At 42.6% G+C, this 19,641-nt stretch overlaps 1 protein-coding gene across 1 annotated transcript in view; it reads right to left on the reverse strand.

Annotated features, from left to right (window-relative positions):
- Window positions 1-942: 942 nt before the first annotated feature.
- LOC135743858 (uncharacterized) overlaps window positions 943-19,641 on the reverse strand; it is a 62,882-nt gene continuing 44,183 nt past the window's right edge. The window contains exons 15-21 of the mRNA XM_065261719.2: window positions 10,362-16,141; window positions 3,474-3,538; window positions 3,093-3,274; window positions 2,873-2,985; window positions 2,702-2,766; window positions 2,310-2,497; window positions 943-2,164 (exon numbers count right to left, since the gene is read on the reverse strand). Of these exons, the coding sequence (XP_065117791.2) occupies window positions 2,073-2,164; window positions 2,310-2,497; window positions 2,702-2,766; window positions 2,873-2,985; window positions 3,093-3,274; window positions 3,474-3,538; window positions 10,362-16,141 (6,485 nt within the window). The 3' untranslated portion in view covers window positions 943-2,072. The remainder of the gene's footprint in view (window positions 2,165-2,309; window positions 2,498-2,701; window positions 2,767-2,872; window positions 2,986-3,092; window positions 3,275-3,473; window positions 3,539-10,361; window positions 16,142-19,641) is intronic.

The raw sequence follows: 19,641 nt of genomic DNA on the forward strand, positions 1-19,641 counted from the left end.
TGTAAAGCTGCTTTCCAACAATTAACAATTGTGAAAAGCGCTATATAAATAAAATTGAATTGAATGAACTTTGGTTGCAAAGCAGTTGCTTATAAAATTATTAAGCCTGTTTGGAGAGAGATTTTTTATGTGACAAAATGTCAGTCATCGTGTGATAACGAAAATATAACGAGGCTTAAACTAACTTACGTGTTCTGAGCAGGTGTTGTCAGTGAACAGGCTGTAAACTGTTGGCTAAGTTACAGACACTCGTGAAAAACTGATGCTGATTATCTGGGAAACATTTTCTAACAGCAGTCAAGTTGTCATTGTTTGTGTCAAAGTTGTGCATTTGTTGTAACATTAAAACAGAGATCAGACTTACTCTGTGCTGCTCAAAGTGATGCTCGGAGCTCCATTCCTCTGTGGGTGTGCGAGGCTATGCTTTTTTATTGGTTGTTGTGTTAAATCTTACCCAGATACAACAGTCCTATTCTCTGATTGGCTATTGTGTAGCCTCTTTCTTTATTTTTTGATTGGCTGATAGAACTCCAGGGGAGACGGGCTTGATAGAGAGAGCAGTGCGGCCAGATACATTTTGAGCGCTGAAGCATGTTAAATATATGATAAATAGGTTTTAGTGTGGCCGGAGTGCATGACTAAAGACTGAAAGCACGGCTATTATCAGACCAGCCCTCGCAGCCTTAAAACACTACCGGCCCACCGGGAAAAGTCCAGAATCTCCCGATTGCCACTACGGCACTGCTCCCCTATTAAAATGAAAAGATCCTAAAGGAAAATAGCCTTCCAACAAACATGCTGCCCATATATCCTAAGCATGTTTTTCAAACCAGATAAGCTTTGAACAACAAGCGTGTTGCTGAAACACATATTATAACATATTATTAACTGCTGACTCTTGCAATAGTGTATTTTCTCTATCCAATCAAGTGAGCAACGTAAAGCGTTCTATAATACTTTATTTAGCACAAAACAGTAAATTACAGCTTGATTTATTTATTTAAACTGCTGATTGCATTAACACATGCCTAAAAGAAAATTATTATATATTACTATATTTATATATATATATGTCACTATATAAATTAAAATTTTACAGAATTACAACATAAATCATAAGTTAATGTAGTTTAAAGCTAAAACAATAAGAATAAATACACGAGGGTCTCTATTCTAGAACCCCCTTTACATTCTTAAACAACATCCAGTGTGAATACTTTTAACAAAGAATATGTTTGGATAAATAAAATTTTTATAATAAAATTAACACCAGAGAGATATTTAATTTGAGACTTTGTGTTGAATTTAGACAAATTCAAGTATCTCAATGACTTAATGTGGACTTAAACAGCACATCAGAGACAGATGCATACATGTATACAAATACAAGAAAGTCCAAGACTTTCATTAGGATCGCCCTCAAAGCTAAAAGCTGCATTTGCAGAGGTAGCAGCGAAAAAAGATGAACAGAAAGTAAAATCCCTGGGTTCATTGCATTTCCCTGGGCCTCAGAGTTCAGTGTAAATAGATATTTTTTAAAAGTTCATAAACACAGAAAGGATCAGTTCTATAGACTTCCATTACACGATTACAAGGAGAAGTCAAACAACACATACATAAATAACTAACTACCATACAAGAGGAGTAAGTGCTTACTGAGAATTAATTTTGTGTTAGTGTAGTGTGTGGTCAAGATGAATATTTATGACACAACATTCTGAGAGTACAGTTGATAATGTGAATCTCAGGAGTTTTATCTCAGATGGTTTTGACATTGGGTCCTTTCATAGTTTGTCGTATATCTGAGCTGTTCTGCAGGTTTCATGAAGATGGAAATTGTTTGTGCCAGACACTTCATGTCATCAAGTGTAAGATGTTTTGTAATGCTTGGCATTGTTGCCTAAAGACTGTACAGTTTTAAGGGTGGGGCTTTGGTGTTGCATTGGAGAGGTACAAATATCCTGGGGAGGCACAGCCTTTTCCCCAATTAAAATTTTTCAAGAAGCACAAGAAAGATGAAATAACATGCAAATAAATAAGAATCATTACAGCGTACATGTAGTAGACTACGATCAATCGAACCGCGTGACCAGAAGTGACAAAACAACCAGGAGCGAAGCCGTCAACATGCTGGTCCGACTGCTCGCTTCACCTGAGGAGTACGCTGTGTTACAAAGAAAAGAAATAAAACAACATTTATTTATTTAGCATTTTGAATATTGTCTGAAGCAAAAGAGCAGTAGGGGAAATACTATAGATAAATACTCTTAATATTAACAGATGGTAAAAACAAAAAAGGAATAACATACCTGTGCCATTGACCACAATTTCATAAGTGAAGATTTTAAAAGGTAATGTCTCATTGTAGGCGGCTCGGAGCATAGTGTTCACTATCTGTGTGTCATTGGGTAAAATTGTGTTTGCTGGAAAAGTAAGATCCATTCCATTTTTGATTGTGGGGATGTTCACTTTTAGACCAGTATTTTTGGAATAAGAACTGGGGACAAACCAGATTCAAGCAAAACGAATTATTTTCAACATAAAAATAACAAGACAAGAAACAAACAGTTTTGTTGTTGGTGACCTGACAACACCTTTACAGTCTCTACCGTATGTTAGTTTTAATAAAATCTTACAGTAGGAGGTTTATATAAAATGAATCATTTTCACAGCATTGATGGCTAGACAGACGTGTGCATACCTGTAGTTGGTTAAATATAAAACACTGAATGATGCTTTATAATCTGTGATGAAGAAAGGTTCAAGCTAAAACAAAAACAAAAATAATAACATTATCCATCTATTCATGCAAAATAAGATGATGTCATTATGTGTACTTCAGAAAATAGCCAAGTTAACACTTTGAGCTTACCCATTGTTTTATCATTGATGACCTGTCTTGAAAATCATTGGATGTCGAATCTAAGAGGGCCGGCACGTACGTGCCATTGGTCAAGAAGGTTACAGGGATTCTCTGCATTTGTTCTGAGGATGCACAAAAAAAAACATGATTGCAAATGAACCACACATGGAAAGACGTTCTAAAGTCAAATCAAACAGGTCGCACTAAGAGAGCTGTAAAAACAACTTACTAGTTAGAGTAATGGAGTTAGGATATATGGGCAGGTTCAGTTGGAAGGTTGGATTTGCTGCTGCTGCCTTTAGGTCTTCTGCAACCTTAGCGTCGCTTGGGATAGTTTGAGGAGAGGTTTCATTGAACACTACCTGAATCTCTGCTTCCACACTTTCTGTCATTCGGGTTCTAACAACACCTCTGCAATAAAAAATCATAACCATGTGCTTTACAGTTTAAAACCACCTCAAAATATACAGTATTCAAAAACTAAATGAACTGTTGACACGTACATGTTCAATAATATATTTTGTCTAAAACTTGAATATTGCATGTCAATGAAGTTTAAATTGTATTATTAAGGGAAATTTTTAAATAATCAAGCAGACCATTGACTGACCTGAGTGAAACCACAATGATTCTGACAAAAAGTAATCCATACTTGCTTCTGTAAATTGGCTCACACTTAAAAAAAAACAGGACAGAAAAACAATAATTATGTTTTGTGTAAGTAGGTTATACTTTACATTCTTTTAATGCATCAGAAAATTGAAATGGTTTTAATTAATAAAGAGATTTTTATTCCAAGGCTAATGGGACACAATGGGCCTCATTGGCCACTTCCTACAAATGTGATTTGAGTGACGTCTTATTCCTATTTATATAATATAACTTATTAGTTTTACATAGGAATACTTTACTGTGACGATTATTGAGCAGTACTACCACGTGACCCTATTTATCACTAATAAACACCCAGTGTTAGCATATAGCCAGCTAACATCTTTCCGATCTAATGGCGGATTCATCTGATATGTGCTTTTCTGAACTGTCCTCACCTGAGCGAGAAGCTGTGGAGGAGTTGTTACCCGGTTTTAGCAGATCCAACGCAAGGTATAGCGCCCACTTCACCGTGTCTTCGGACGTCCACAAGCGAAAGAGGCGTGCAACAAACGAGCATTCCACGCGATGCAGCTTCACAGACCGTAAACGACTGAACGGAGACGCCATCGCCCAACATGAAAGCGATCGGGAAGCTGTGGAGGAACCGCTGCCCGGCTTTCGCAGATTCAGCATGCCCCACATCACCCTGGCCCCAGACGTTCGCAGGCGACCGAGGCGCGTCACAACCGAACACCCCACGCGATGCAGCTCCGGGGAACGCGTTCGGGTAAACGAAGACGCCATCGCCCAGCATGAAAGCGGTAAGACTCCGCTTGTTATTGTAACATGTACTACTTGCCACATGTATAGTTTAGCTTCTGCTGTTAGCATAGAGGGGTTTACATGCACTAAGTGTATTGAAGTATTAAGGTTAACTGAGAAGGTTGCTGAACTAGAATCGCGCATCCGAACGCTAGTTGAGGATAGCAAAACCGCTAATGTTACTGTTGCAAATAATCTATCGAGCAAAAAGACTAATGGCTCGGTTCCGACATTAGATGCTAATGTAAATATTACAAATACTGTATCGAGCGCGCATAGTGTTTATCAAAATACACATGGCTCGGTTCCAACATCAGAGTCAAGTCGGCGGTCTAACTGGGTGACTGTCAGGCGGCATAGTCATAAACGGCGTCCTTCTAAGACCCATAACGTTACGGTAGTTTCTAACAGATTTGATCCCCTAAGGAGTATACCAGCTGAAACACCTTTTAAAAGTGCCCTGGTCATTGGAGATTCTATACTCAGGACAATAACATTGAGGCACCAAACACCATAGTCCACTGTATACCGGGAGCCAGAACGTCTGACATTAGATCCAAACTTAAAGTGCTGGCTAATGCTAAGCGGAAGTTTTCTAAGATTGTTATTCACGCCGGCACGAATGACACCAGACTCCGACAGTCGGAAATCACCAAAGATACTATTAAGGAGATGTGTGAAATTGAAAAAACAATGTCAGACAATGTAATATGCTCTGGCCCCCTCCCTGCCTACCGGGGAGATGAAACACATAGTAGATTAGTCTCTTTCAATGGCTGGATGTCAAAGTGGTGCCCTCAGCATAATGTAGGGTTTATAGACAATTGGAAGCATTTCTGGGGAAGACCATTCCTCCTAACCCGAGATGGCCTTCATCCGTCATCGGAAGGAAGTGCTATACTCACTAGAAATCTGATCAATATTCTTATTTCTGATATAGTCTGACTATCCAGGGCCCAGGTCAGCAAACAGACGGATCGGCTTAACCGTCCGTCTGTTAGCTGCCGTGATATGTCAAGACCACTTATATCCCAGCACTTCGAGTCAATCTTACCGAAATATCAGCACATTTCAACTGTATCTGTTCCCCGAACAAATAAATACAGAGCACCGCTTGTTACATCTGGTACAAATCTGATTAATATAAAATTAGAAAACAATACATTAACAGATGAACCTTGAATGTTAAAATTCGGCCTTCTTAACATTAGATCGCTTACCAATAAAGAACCTATTGTCAATGAAATAATTACAGACCAAAACTTAGATGTACTCTGTTTAACAGAAACCTGGCTTAAAGCAGACGACTACATTAGTTTAAATGAATCCACCCCACAAGACTATTATTATAAACACGAACCTCGATTAAAGGGGAGAGGGGGTGGTGTAGCTACAATATACAACACAATTTTTAAAGTAAACCAAAAATCTGAACTTAAATTTAAATCATTTGAAGTAATGTTGTTAAATATGGAAATAACTGATCGTAACCACAAACAGCTTTCTTTTGCCTTAGCGACAATCTATAGACCTCCGGGCCACCATGCAGATTTCCTTAAAGAAATAGCAGATTTCCTATCTGAGCTTGTAGTCACTGTAGATAAAGCTCTTATCGTTGGTGATTTTAATATTCATGTGGATAACCAAAAAGATGCATTAGGACGTGCGTTTATGGATGTTCTAAATTCTCTCAATATTAGACAAAACGTGACAGGGCCAACGCATACTCGTAAGCACACATTAGACTTAATTCTGTCACTCGGACTCAATATTAATGACGTCGAAATATCACCTCAGAGTGATGCAGTTTCTGACCATTACCTTGTGTCATACACTGTACTTCTAGATAGGATCACTCAATCCACAACATGCTACTGACTAGCCAGAACAATAATTTCCACCACTAAAGATAGCTTTATTATCACTCTTCCAGACCTGTCCCAAATGAAACATGTAGGCCACTGGGGCGGCAGTGGCCTAGTGGTTCATGTAGGTTGGTTGGTGGTTCAATCCCCGGCTCCACTGGACCAAGTGTCGAGGTGTCCTTGAGCAAGACACCTAACCCCAGCTGCTCCCGATGAGCTGGCTGGCGCCTTGCATGGCTGAAACCGCCTTCGGTGTATGAATGTGTGAGTGAATGGGTGAATGTGAGGCTAATTGTAAAGTGCTTTGGATGGCCATAGGTCTGTTAAAAGCGCTATATAAATGCAGTCCATTTACCATGTAGCAGATAACTGTGACAATCTAGATATTGTAATAGAAAACCTAAACAATGTCTGTTCTAACACATTGGATGCCGTTGCTCCCATTCGAAAAAAGAGATTCAAAGAAAAACCGCCAGCTCCATGGTATGACCATCACACCGCAGCCCTTAAAAAGGCAGCTAGAAAAATGGAAAGAAATTATAGAAGCACAAAGTTAGAAGTATGGCGTGCAGCATGGAAAGAGAGTGTTAAACACTAAAGACAGGCTATTAAAACCGCCAGATCTACATATCGTAGCAAGCTTATAAATGAGAATCATAATAACCCTCGTTTCCTCTTCAGCACAGTTGCGAAACTGACTAGAAACAAAGAACAAACAGAAACCAATAGTAAACTTCAACACAATAGTAACGACTTCATGAACTTCTTTTCTAACAAAATTTCGTCTATTTGGGAAAACATCGTAGCTACCCAGCCAGCCACCACTCTACCCATTAGTTCACTTAACACTAGACTACCATACGAACATCTTGATTCATTTAAACCTACTACAATAGATGAGCTCTCTAAACTAGTCACATCATCCAAATCATCCTCCTGTATATTAGACCCCGTTCTCACAAAACTACTTAAAGAGGTATTCCCTGTAGTGTCAACCCCGGTTCTAAATATCTTTAACTCATCGCTAGAAATAGGATACGTTCCAACAGCTTTCAAACTAGCAGTTATTAAACCGCTGATTAAAAAAACACAGCTTGATCAAGGAGAGCTTAATAGCTTTAGACCAATCTCAAATCTCCCCTTTCTTTCGAAAATATTAGAAAAGGTAGTGGCAAGCCAGTTACGCACATTCTTGACAAATAATAGTACATATGAAAAGTTCCAATCAGGATTCAGGCCCCACCATAGCACAGAGACAGCGTTGCTTAGAGTTACAAATGACCTCCTATTAACATCCGATCGTGGTGAAATCTCAATTCTTATATTACTAGACCTTAGTGCAGCCTTTGACACAATAGATCACACAATCTTACTCAATAGACTAGAAAACTATATTGGTATCAGTGGTCAGGCGCTAGCCTGGTTTAGGTCATATCTAACCAATCGCTATCACTTTGTTTATGTAAATGAGGAAGAGTCATATCACTCCCTGGTTAAATACGGTGTACCGCAGGGATCAGTTTTAGGTCCTATCCTGTTCTCGTTATACATGTTACCCCTAGGAGACATTATCAGGAAACATAACATAAGTTTTCACTGCTATGCGGATGATACCCAGCTTTACATCTCCTCGCATCCCAGCGAAACACACACGTTTTCTAAGCTAAAAGACTGCATTAGCGATGTTAGTGACTGGATGGCACATAACTTTCTTAAGCTCAACTCCAATAAGACAGAGATACTTATTATTGAACCAAATCGCTACAAACATAATATGTCAGATTACAAATTGCACATAGATGGCTTTACTGTGGTGCCATCTTCCACGGTTCCACGGAACTTAGGTGTGATGTTCGACAGCAACTTATCCTTTGATAGTCATATCGCCAACGTCTGCCGCACAGCATTCTTCCATCTTAGAAATATCTCAAAAATACGCCATATACTGTCTACATCTGACGCAGAGAAGCTTATTCATGCTTTTATGACCTCTAGAATAGACTATTGTAACTCGCTACTCAGGGGATGCCATTCAAATCAGGTCAACAAGCTTCAGCTAGTTCAAAACGCTTCTGCAAGGGTACTTACTCGATCTAAGAAGTATGACCACATAAGCCCAATTCTGGCATCTTTACACTGGCTACCAGTTAAATATCGCATACAATTTAAAATATCACTAATCACCTACAAAGCTTTAAATGGCTTAGCACCCTCATATCTTAGAGAATTACTATCAGAATACAATCCATCACGCACACTACGGTCGCAAAATTCTGGCCTATTGATTATCCCTAGACTATCAAAAGTGTCTAAAAGTGGAAGATCCTTTTCCTACTTAGGCCCTAAGCTCTGGGATGATTTACCAACCGATGTCCGAGAATCAGACACAGTCGATCATTTTAAATCTAGACTTAAAACTTTTCTCTTCAACAAAGCATTCGCATAACTTGTTTAGTAAAGGTACTTAACTCGCAATAGTTATTTTCACGGAACAAAGCACTCACGGTCATAACACAGACCAACCAAATAAATAAATAAAAACCTTTTCTGCATGAACACTTACAATGAATTGCATTAAATAGTTTGCCACCGTTTGCCACTGAACCTGCATTAACGACGACAGTGGGGCTTCCGGCCTTAGTCAAACGGTTTGGCACGTATGGTTGGGTTGCGATTTTGGTGCTTTCGTGTGTCTTGTGAATAGTATGCCATATCGACCCGTTTGCCACTGAACCTGCATTAACGACGACAGTGGGGCCTCCAGCCTTAGTCAAACGGGTTGGCATGTACGGTCGGGATGCATTTTTCGCGTTTTCGTGTGTCTTGTGAATAGTATGCCATACATACCTGTTTGCCACTGAAGCTGCATTAACGACGACAGTGGGGCTTCCGGCCTTAGTCAAACGGGTTAGCACGTATGGTCGGGTTGCGATGTTTTGCGTTTTCTCGTGGTCTTGTAAATGGTATACAATATAGACCCGTTTTCCACTGAATCTGCATTAACGACAACAGTGGGGCTTTAGGCCTTAGTCAAACGGGTCGTCAGGTTTCATTTTCTCTTAAAGATCGGAAGGTGACCCTTATTTACCATATATACTATAAATTGCTAAATCCTCAACTGTGGATAATATAATTATGCCGCAATAGTTAGTCTGTCTGGAACTAAGCTGAGTTAAACCACATCACTGTGTGACACTTCAATACATATGAACGGCCGCTACGCTAATACGATTTTGTTTTTCTCTTCCTGTCTCGTCCTCGCCCCCGAGGACAACGAGACAAACAGACCCAGTCCCGGTAGATGTGAAAGTCGGCACACCTCTGATCTACTGGCCGTCCTTCATCCTGATTCCCAGCTGATGCCTGACCAACGATCACCGGCAGAACCCGCTTATTCTCCGCTAAATCTCCTTATCCGTTCTCCCAAGGCTTTTTCCCTCCTAAGACTTATTTTTCCTCGGATATAAGCCCGGGTTTTTTTTCTCCTAGGGGGTTTTTCACCCCGGGGAGGCAGCCTTTTTGGGCTTTACTTAGCTTCCTCTTCTAGACGTTACTTTAGTAATATGTTCGCTTATAATATTGAGTCATAGCCGCAGCAAATTTAACTGCTTATGCTATCATGTATTTTGTTGTGCTATCTGTCATTTTTCTGTGCTTTTCCCTGCTTCTATTTATGTAAAGCTGCTTTGAAACAATTGACTTTTGTGAAAAGCGCTATATAAATAAAATTGAATTGAATTGAAAAAAAAATTATGAAACAAGTGTATAACAGAAAATGGCGTACAGTTGTTTCCACGCAAGACTTGGCATTTATCATTATGGCCACCAGCGGTGGCTACGATCAAATCGCACTTCAGGTTTCACCTTCTGTACGCAAGTTTTAAATGAGCATTAAGATGTATGTTTTACCTGTTTGATATCCTTTCCCAAAAAAGAGAATAAGTTAGAAATAGTGTTTTTGTTTAGTTTTACAAATGGAAAATGAGATTGCTGCTCAATTTTCCCTACAGAAAAAATACTTTAACATTTATTACAGTAAAACTGATAGATAGAGCCTAGCCAACTGGTAATCTTGAAATGGCACTACACTCATAAGCTTGCCTTTAAAATGATAAAGAAGCAATATTTGGGTCAAGTGTGCAGTAATGGCTGCTTATATACATTTTATAATTGCAACAAAGCACAACGATGTGCTTTTATATATTAGGTAAACTTACCCACGTCATGATAAGTTTTGCCATTTCCTGAAATTTGGTACTTTGCTGGTCTTCATATTGTGGATCAAATGGAAGTACTATCACAACAGTTATAGTTACTGTTGGTGGGGGGCGTGTTAGAACTGGAGTTGTTGTGGTTGCTGGACGTTTTGTGGTTGCTGGACGTTTTGTGGGTGCTGGACGTTTTGTGGTTGCTGGGCGTTTTGTGGTTGCTGGACGTTTTGCTGTTGCTGGACGTTTTGTGGTTGCTGGATGTTTTGTGGTTGCTGGACGTTTTGTGGTTGCTGGAAGTTTTGTGGTTGCTGGACGTTTTGTGGTTGCTGGACGTTTTGTGGTTGCTGGATGTTTTGTGGTTGCTGGACGTTTTGTGGTTGCTGGACCTTTTGTGGTTGCTGGAAGTTTTGTGGTTGCTGGATGTTTTGTGGTTGCTGGATGTTTTGTGGTTGCTGGATGTTTTGTGGTTGCTGGACGTTTTGTGGTTGCTGGAAGTTTTGTGGTTGCTGGACGTTTTGTGGTTGCTGGACGTTTTATGGTTGCTGGATGTTTTGTGGTTGCTGGACGTTTTGTGGTTGCTGGACCTTTTGTGGTTGCTGGAAGTTTTGTGGTTGTTGGGTGTTTTGTGGTTGTATTTGTTGATGTCCTGGTTGTAAGAATCAGTGTGGTATTTGGAGCAACTGTAGTGGTGGTTGGAGCAACTGTTGTTGTTGGAGAAACAGTAGTGGTGGTTGGAGTTGTTGTTGTTGTTGGAGCAACTGTAGTGGTGGTTCGAGCAATTGTTGTTGTTGTTGTTGTTGTTGTTGTTGGAGCAACTGTAGTGGTGGTTGGAGCAACTGTTGTTGTTGTTGTTGTTGTTGTTGTTGTTGTTGGAGCAACTGTTGTTGTTGTTGGAGCAACTGTAGTGGTGGTTGCAGAAACTGATGTTGTTGTTGAAGCAATTGTAGTAGTGGTTGGAGCAACTGTTGTTGTAGTTGGAGCAACAGTTGTTGTTGTTGGAGCAACAGTTGTTGTTGTTGGAGCAACAGTTGTTGTTGTTGGAGCAACTGTAGTGGTGGTTGGAGCAACAGTTGTTGTTGTTGGAGCAACTGTTGTTGTTGTTGGAGCAACTGTTGTTGTTGTTGGAGCAACTGTAGTGGTGGTTGGAGCAACTGATGTTGTAGTTTTTGAAACAACACTTGTGGTGGTCAGGACAACTGGTATTGTAGGAGGAAAAGCTTTGGTTGTTGGAGCAACTGATGTGGTAGTTAAAACAACTGTAGTGGTGGTTGGAGCAACTGTTGTTGTAGTTGGAGCAACAGTAGTGGTGGTTGGAGCAAATGATGTTGTTGTTGGAGCAACTGTAGTGGTGGTTGGAGCAAATGATGTTGTTGTCTGAGCAACTGTTGTTGTTGTTGGAGCAACTGTAGGGGTGGTTGGAGCAATTGTTGTTGTTGTTGTTGGAGCAACTGTAGTGGTGGTCGGAGCAACTGTTGTTGTAGTTAGAGCAACTGTAGTGGTGGTTGGAGCAACAGTTGTTGTTGTTGGAGCAACTGTTGTTGTTGTTGGAGCAACTGTTGTTGTTGTTGGAGCAACTGTAGTGGTGGTTGGAGCAACTGATGTTGTAGTTTTTGAAACAACACTTGTGGTGGTCAGGACAACTGGTATTGTAGGAGGAAAAGCTTTGGTTGTTGGAGCAACTGATGTGGTAGTTAAAGCAACTGTAGTGGTGGTTGGAGCAACTGTTGTTGTTGTTGTTGGAGCAACTGTAGTGGTGGTTGGAGCAACTGTTGTTGTAGTTGGAGCAACAGTAGTGGTGGTTGGAGCAAATGATGTTGTTGTTGGAGCAACTGTAGTGGTGGTTGGAGCAAATGATGTTGTTGTCTGAGCAACTGTTGTTGTTGTTGGAGCAACTGTAGGGGTGGTTGGAGCAATTGTTGTTGTTGTTGTTGGAGCAACTGTAGTGGTGGTCGGAGCAACTGTTGTTGTTGTTGGAGCAACTGTAGTGGTGGTTGGAGCAAGTAATGTTGTAGTTGTTGAAACAACAGTTGTGGTGGTCGGAACAACTGGTATTGTAGGAGGAAAAGCTTTGGTTGTTGGAGAAACTGATGTGGTAGTTGGAGCTAACGATGTTGTTGAAGGAGCAACTGTAGTGGTGGTTGGAGCAACAGTTGTGGTGGTGGGCGCAACTGTCGATGTCATTGAAGCAACAGTTGTGGTGGTTGTAGCAACTGTAGTGGTGGTTGGAGCAACTGTTGTTTTTGTTGGAGCAACAGTTGTGGTGGTTGGAGCAACAGTAGTGGTGGTTGGAGCAAATGATGTTGTTGTTGGAGCAACTGTAGTGGTGGTTGGAGCAAATGATGTTGTTGTCTGAGCAACTGTTGTTGTTGTTGGAGCAACTGTAGGGGTGGTTGGAGCAATTGTTGTTGTTGTTGTTGGAGCAACTGTAGTGGTGGTCGGAGCAACTGGTGTTGTAGTTAGAGCAACTGTAGTGGTGGTTGGAGCAACTGTTGTTGCTGTTGGAGCAACTGTTGTTGTTGTTGGAGCAACTGTAGTGGTGGTTGGAGCAACTGATGTTGTAGTTTTTGAAACAACACTTGTGGTGGTCAGGACAACTGGTATTGTAGGAGGAAAACCTTTGGTTGTTGGAGCAACTGATGTGGTAGTTAAAGCAACTGTAGTGGTGGTTGGAGCAACTGTTGTTGTTGTTGTTGGAGCAACTGTAGTGGTGGTTGGAGCAACTGTTGTTGTAGTTGGAGCAACAGTAGTGGTGGTTGGAGCAAATGATGTTGTTGTTGGAGCAACTGTAGTGGTGGTTGGAGCAAATGATGTTGTTGTCTGAGCAACTGTTGTTGTTGTTGGAGCAACTGTAGGGGTGGTCGGAGCAACTGTTGTTGTTGTTGGAGCAACTGTAGTGGTGGTTGGAGCAAGTAATGTTGTAGTTGTTGAAACAACAGTTGTGGTGGTCGGAACAACTGGTATTGTAGGAGGAAAAGCTTTGGTTGTTGGAGCAACTGATGTGGTAGTTGGAGCTAACGATGTTGTTGAAGGAGCAACTGTAGTGGTGGTTGGCGCAACTGTTGTTGTTGTTGTTGGAGCAACAGTTGTGGTGGTGGGCGCAACTGTCGATGTCATTGAAGCAACAGTTGTGGTGGTTGTAGCAACTGTAGTGGTGGTTGGAGCAACTGTTGTTTTTGTTGGAGCAACAGTTGTGGTGGTTGGAGCAACTGTAGTGGTGGTTGGAGAAACTGTAGTGGTGGTTGGAGCAACTGATGTTGTTGGAGCAACTGTAGTGGTGGTTTTAGCAACTGTTGTTTTTGTTGGAGCAACAGTTGTGGTGGTTGGAGCAACTGTAGTGGTGGTTGGAGAAACTGTAGTGGTGGTTGGAGCAACTGATGTTGTAGTTGGAGCAACAGTTGTTGTAGTTGTAGCAACAGTTGTTGTAGTTGGAGCAACTGTAGTGGTGGTTGGAGCAACTGTTGTTGTAGTTGTAGCAACTGTAGTGGTGGTTGGAGCAACTGTTGTTGTAGTTGGAGCAACTGTTGTGGTGGTTGGAGCAACTGTTGTTGTAGTTGGAGCAACAGTCGTGGTGGTTGGAGCAACTGTAGTGGTGGGTTGAGCAACAGTTGTTGTCGTTGGAGCAACAGTTGTTGTAGTTTGAGCAACTGTAGTGGTGGTTGGAGCAACTGTTGTTGTAGTTGGAGCAACTGTTGTGGTAGTTGGAGCAACTGTTGTGGTGGTTGGAGGAACTGTAGTTGTGGTTGGAGCAACTGTTGTTGTAGTTGGAGCAACTGTAGTGGTGGTTGGAGCAACTGTTGTTGTAGTTGGAGCAACAGTCGTGGTGGTTGGAGCAACTGTTGTTGTAGTTGGAGCAACTGTAGTGGTGGTTGGAGCAACTGTTGTTGTAGTTGGAGCAACAGTCGTGGTGGTTGGAGCAACTGTTGTTGTAGTTGGAGCAACTGTAGTCGTGGTTGGAGCAACTGTTGTTGTAGTTGGAGCAACTGTAGTGGTGGTTGGAGCAACTGTAGTTTTGGTTGGAGCAACTGTTGTTGTAGTTGGAGCAACTGTAGTGGTGGTTGGAGCAACTGTAGTGGTGGTTGGAGCAACTGTATTTGTTGTTGGAGCAACTGTTGTTGTAGATGGAGCAACTGTAGTGGTGGTTGGAGCAACTGTTGTTGTAGTTGGAGCAACTGTTGTTGTAGTTGGAGCAACTGTAGTGGTGGTTGGAGCAACTGTAGTGGTGGTTGGAGCAACTGTATTTGTTGTTGGAGCAACTGTAGTGGTGGTTGGAGCAACTGTTGTTGTAGTTAGAGCAACTGTAGTGGTGGTTGGAGCAGCTGTTTTTGTAGTTGGAGCAACAGTTGTTGTAGTTGGAGCAACAGTTGTTGTATGTGGAGCCACTGTTGTGGTGGTTGGAGCAACTGTTGTTGTAGTTGGAGCAACTGTAGTTGTGGTTGGAGCAACAGTTGTTGTAGTTGGAGCAACTGTTGTTGTAGTTGGAGCAACTGTAATGGTGGTTGGAGCAACTGTTGTTGTAGTTAGAGCAACTGTAGTGGTGGTTGGAGCAGCTGTTTTTGTAGTTGGAGCAACAGTTGTTGTAGTTGGAGCAACAGTTGTTGTAGTTGGAGCAACAGTTGTTGTATGTGGAGCAACAGTTGTTGTCGTTGGAGCAACTGTTGTTGTAGTTGGAGCAACTGTAGTGGTGGTTGGAGCAACTGTTGTTGTGGTTGGAGCAACAGTTGTTGTAGATGGAGCAACTGTAGTGGTGGTTGGAGCAACTGTTTTTGTAGTTGGAGCAACTGTAGTTGTGGTTGGAGCAACAGTTGTTGTAGTTGGAGCAACTGTAGTGGTGGTTGGAGCAGCTGTTGTTGTAGTTGGAGCAACAGTTGTTGTAGTTGGAGCAACTGTAGTGGTGGTTGAAGCAACTGTTGTTGTTGTTGGAGCAACAGTTGTTGGAGCAACTGTTGTGGTGGTTGGAGCAACTGTATTTGTGGTTGGAGCAACTGATGTGGTAGTTAAAGCAACTGTAGTGGTGGTTGGAGCAACTGTTGTTGTAGTTGGAGCAACAGTAGTGGTAGTTGGAGCAAATGATGTTGTTGTTGGAGCAACTGTAGTGGTGGTTGGAGCAAATGATGTTGTTGTCTGAGCAACTGTTGTTGTTGTTGTTGTTGTTGGAGCAACTGTAGTGGTGGTCGGAGCAACTGTTGTTGTTGTTGGAGCAACTGTAGTGGTGGTTGGAGCAAGTAATGATGTAGTTGTTGAAACAACAGTTGTGGTGGTCGGAACAACTGGTATTGTAGGAGGAAAAGCTTTGGTTGTTGGAGCAACTGATGTGGTAGTTAAAGCAACTGTAGTGGTGGTTGGAGCAAATGATGTTGTTGAAGGAGCAACTGTAGTGGTGGTTGGAGCAAACGATGTTGTTGTTGGAGCAACAGTTTTGGTGGTTGGCGCAACTGTTGTTGTTGTTGGAGCAACAGTTGTGGTGGTGGGCGCAACTGTCGATGTCGTTGAAGCAACAGTTGTGGTGGTTGTAGCAACTGTAGTTTTGGTTGGAGCAAGAGTTGTTGTTGGAGCAACTGTTGTTGTAGTTGGAGCAATTGTAGTGGTGGTTGGAGCAACTGTTGTTGTAGTTGGAGCAACAGTCGTGGTGGTTGGAGCAACTGTTGTGGTGGATTGAGCAACTGTTGCTGTTGTTGGAGCAACAGTTGTTGTAGTTGGAGCAACTGTAGTGGTGGTTGGAGCAACTGTTGTTGTAGTTGGAGCAACTGTAGTGGTGGTTGGAGCAACTGTTGTTGTAGTTGGAGCAACTGTAGTGGTGGTTGGAGCAACCGTTGTTGTAGTTGGAGCAACAGTTGTGGTTGTTGGCGCAACTGTAGTGGTGGTTGGAGCAACTGTTGTTGTACTTGGAGCAACTGTAGTGGTGGTTGGAGCAACAGTTGTTGTAGTTGGAGCACATGTAGTGGTGGTTGGAGCAACCGTTGTTGTAGTTGGAGCAACAGTTGTGGTTGTTGGAGCAACAGTTGTGGTTGTTGGAGCAACTGTAGTGGTGGTTGGAGCAACTGTTGTTGTAGTTGGAGCAACTGTAGTCGTGGTTGGAGCAACTGTTGTTGTGGTTGGAGCAACTGTAGTCGTGGTTGGAGCAACTGTTGTTGTGGTTGGAGCAACTGTTGTTGTGGTTGGAGCAACTGTTGTTGTGGTTGGAGCAACTGTAGTTGTGGTTGGAGCAACTGTTGTTGTAGTTGGAGTAACTGTAGTGGTGGTTGGAACAACTGTTGTTGTAGTTGGAGCAACAGCCGTGGTGGTTGGAGCAACTGTAGTGGTGGTTGGAGCAACTGTAGTGGTGGTTAGAGCAACTGTAGTTGTGGTTGGAGCAACTGTTGTTGTAGTTGGAGCAACTGTAGTGGTGGTTGGAGCAACTGTTGTTGTAGTTGGAGCAACTGTAGTGGTGGCTGGAGCAACTGTAGTTGTGGTTGGAGCAACTGTTGTTGTAGTTGGAGCAACTGTAGTGGTGGTTGGAGCAACTGTTGTTGTAGATGGAGCAACTGTAGTGGTGTTTGGAGCAACTGTAGTTGTGGTTGGAGCAACTGTTGTTGTAGTTGGAGCAACAGTATTTGTAGGTGGAGCAACTGTAGTGGTGGTTGGAGCAACTGTAGTGGTGGTTGGAGCAACTGTTGTTGTAGTTGGAGCAACAGTTGTGGTGGTTGGAGCAACAGTTGTTGTAGTTTGAACAACAGTTGTTGTAGTTGGAGCAACAGTTGTAGTTGGAGCAACTGTGGTGGTTGGAGCAACTGTTGTTGTAGTTGGAGCAACTGTTGTGGTGGTTGGAGCAACTGTAGTGGTGGGTTGAGCAACTGTTGTTGTCATTGTTGGAGCAACAGTTGTGGTGGTTGGTGCAACTGTAGTGGTGGTTTGAACAATTGTTGTTGTAGTTGGAGCAATTGTAGTGGTGGTTGGAGCAGCTGTTGTTGTAGTTGGAGCAACTGTAGTGGTGTCTGGAGCAACAGTTGTTGTAGTTGGAGCAACTGTAATTGTAGTTGGAGCAACTGTAGTGGTGGTTGAAGCAACTGTTGTTGTAGTTGGAACAACAGTTGTTGTAGTTGGAGCAACCGTTGTTGTAGTTGGAGCAATTGTAGTGGTGGTTGGAGCAACTGTTGTTGTAGTTGGAGCAACTGTAGTGGTGGTTGGAGCAACCATTGTTGTAGTTGGAGCAACAGTTGTGGTTGTTGGCGCAACTGTAGTGGTGGTTGGAGCAACTGTTGTTGTTGTTGGAGCAACAGTTGTTGTAGTTGGAGCAACTGTAGTGGTGGCTAGAGCAACTGTTGTTGTAGTTGGAGCAACTGTAGTGGTGGTTGGAGCATCCGTTGTTGTAGTTGGAGCAACAGTCGTGGTGGTTGGAGCAACTGTTGTGGTGGATTGAGCAACTGTTGCTGTTGTTGGAGCAACAGTTGTTGTAGTTGGAGCAACTGTAGTGGTGGTTGGAGCAACTGTTGTTGTAGTTGGAGCAACTGTAGTGGTGGTTGGAGCAACTGTTGTTGTAGTTGGAGCAACTGTAGTGGTGGTTGGAGCAACTGTTGTTGTAGTTGGAGCAACTGTAGTGGTGGTTGGAGCAACCGTTGTTGTAGTTGGAGCAACAGTTGTGGTTGTTGGCGCAACTGTAGTGGTGGTTGGAGCAACTGTTGTTGTACTTGGAGCAACTGTAGTGGTGGTTGGAGCAACAGTTGTTGTAGTTGGAGCAACTGTAGTGGTGGTTGGAGCAACCGTTGTTGTAGTTGGAGCAACAGTTGTGGTTGTTGGAGCAACAGTTGTGGTTGTTGGAGCAACTGTAGTGGTGGTTGGAGCAACTGTTGTTGTAGTTGGAGCAACTGTAGTCGTGGTTGGAGCAACTGTTGTTGTGGTTGGAGCAACTGTAGTCGTGGTTGGAGCAACTGTTGTTGTGGTTGGAGCAACTGTAGTTGTGGTTGGAGCAACTGTTGTTGTAGTTGGAGTAACTGTAGTGGTGGTTGGAACAACTGTTGTTGTAGTTGGAGCAACAGCCGTGGTGGTTGGAGCAACTGTAGTGGTGGTTGGAGCAACTGTAGTGGTGGTTAGAGCAACTGTAGTTGTGGTTGGAGCAACTGTTGTTGTAGTTGGAGCAACTGTAGTGGTGGTTGGAGCAACTGTTGTTGTAGTTGGAGCAACTGTAGTGGTGGCTGGAGCAACTGTAGTTGTGGTTGGAGCAACTGTTGTTGTAGTTGGAGCAACTGTAGTGGTGGTTGGAGCAACTGTTGTTGTAGATGGAGCAACTGTAGTGGTGTTTGGAGCAACTGTAGTTGTGGTTGGAGCAACTGTTGTTGTAGTTGGAGCAACAGTATTTGTAGGTGGAGCAACTGTAGTGGTGGTTGGAGCAACTGTAGTGGTGGTTGGAGCAACTGTTGTTGTAGTTGGAGCAACAGTTGTGGTGGTTGGAGCAACAGTTGTTGTAGTTTGAACAACAGTTGTTGTAGTTGGAGCAACAGTTGTAGTTGGAGCAACTGTAGTGGTGGTTGGAGCAACTGTTGATGTAGTTGGAGCAACTCTGGTGGTTGGAGCAACTGTTGTTGTAGTTGGAGCAACTGTTGTGGTGGTTGGAGCAACTGTAGTGGTGGGTTGAGCAACTGTTGTTGTCATTGTTGGAGCAACAGTTGTGGTGGTTGGTGCAACTGTAGTGGTGGTTTGAACAATTGTTGTTGTAGTTGGAGCAATTGTAGTGGTGGTTGGAGCAGCTGTTGTTGTAGTTGGAGCAACTGTAGTGGTGTCTGGAGCAACAGTTGTTGTAGTTGGAGCAACTGTAATTGTAGTTGGAGCAACTGTAGTGGTGGTTGAAGCAACTGTTGTTGTAGTTGGAACAACAGTTGTTGTAGTTGGAACAACAGTTGTTGTAGTTGGAGCAACCGTTGTTGTAGTTGGAGCAATTGTAGTGGTGGTTGGAGCAACTGTTGTTGTAGTTGGAGCAACTGTAGTGGTGGTTGGAGCAACCATTGTTGTAGTTGGAGCAACAGTTGTGGTTGTTGGCGCAACTGTAGTGGTGGTTGGAGCAACTGTTGTTGTTGTTGGAGCAACAGTTGTTGTAGTTGGAGCAACTGTAGTGGTGGCTAGAGCAACTGTTGTTGTAGTTGGAGCAACTGTAGTGGTGGTTGGAGCATCCATTGTTGTAGTTGGAGCAACTGTAGTGGTGGTTGGAGCAACTGTTGTTGTAGTTGGAGCAACAGTGTTTGTATTTGGTGCAACTGTAGTGGTGGTTTGAACAACTGTTGTTGTAGTTGGAGCAACTGTAGTGGTGGTTGGAGCA

This window comes from Paramisgurnus dabryanus, chromosome 2, assembly GCF_030506205.2.
Source record: "Paramisgurnus dabryanus chromosome 2, PD_genome_1.1, whole genome shotgun sequence".
Taxonomy (NCBI): Eukaryota; Metazoa; Chordata; class Actinopteri; order Cypriniformes; family Cobitidae; genus Paramisgurnus; species Paramisgurnus dabryanus.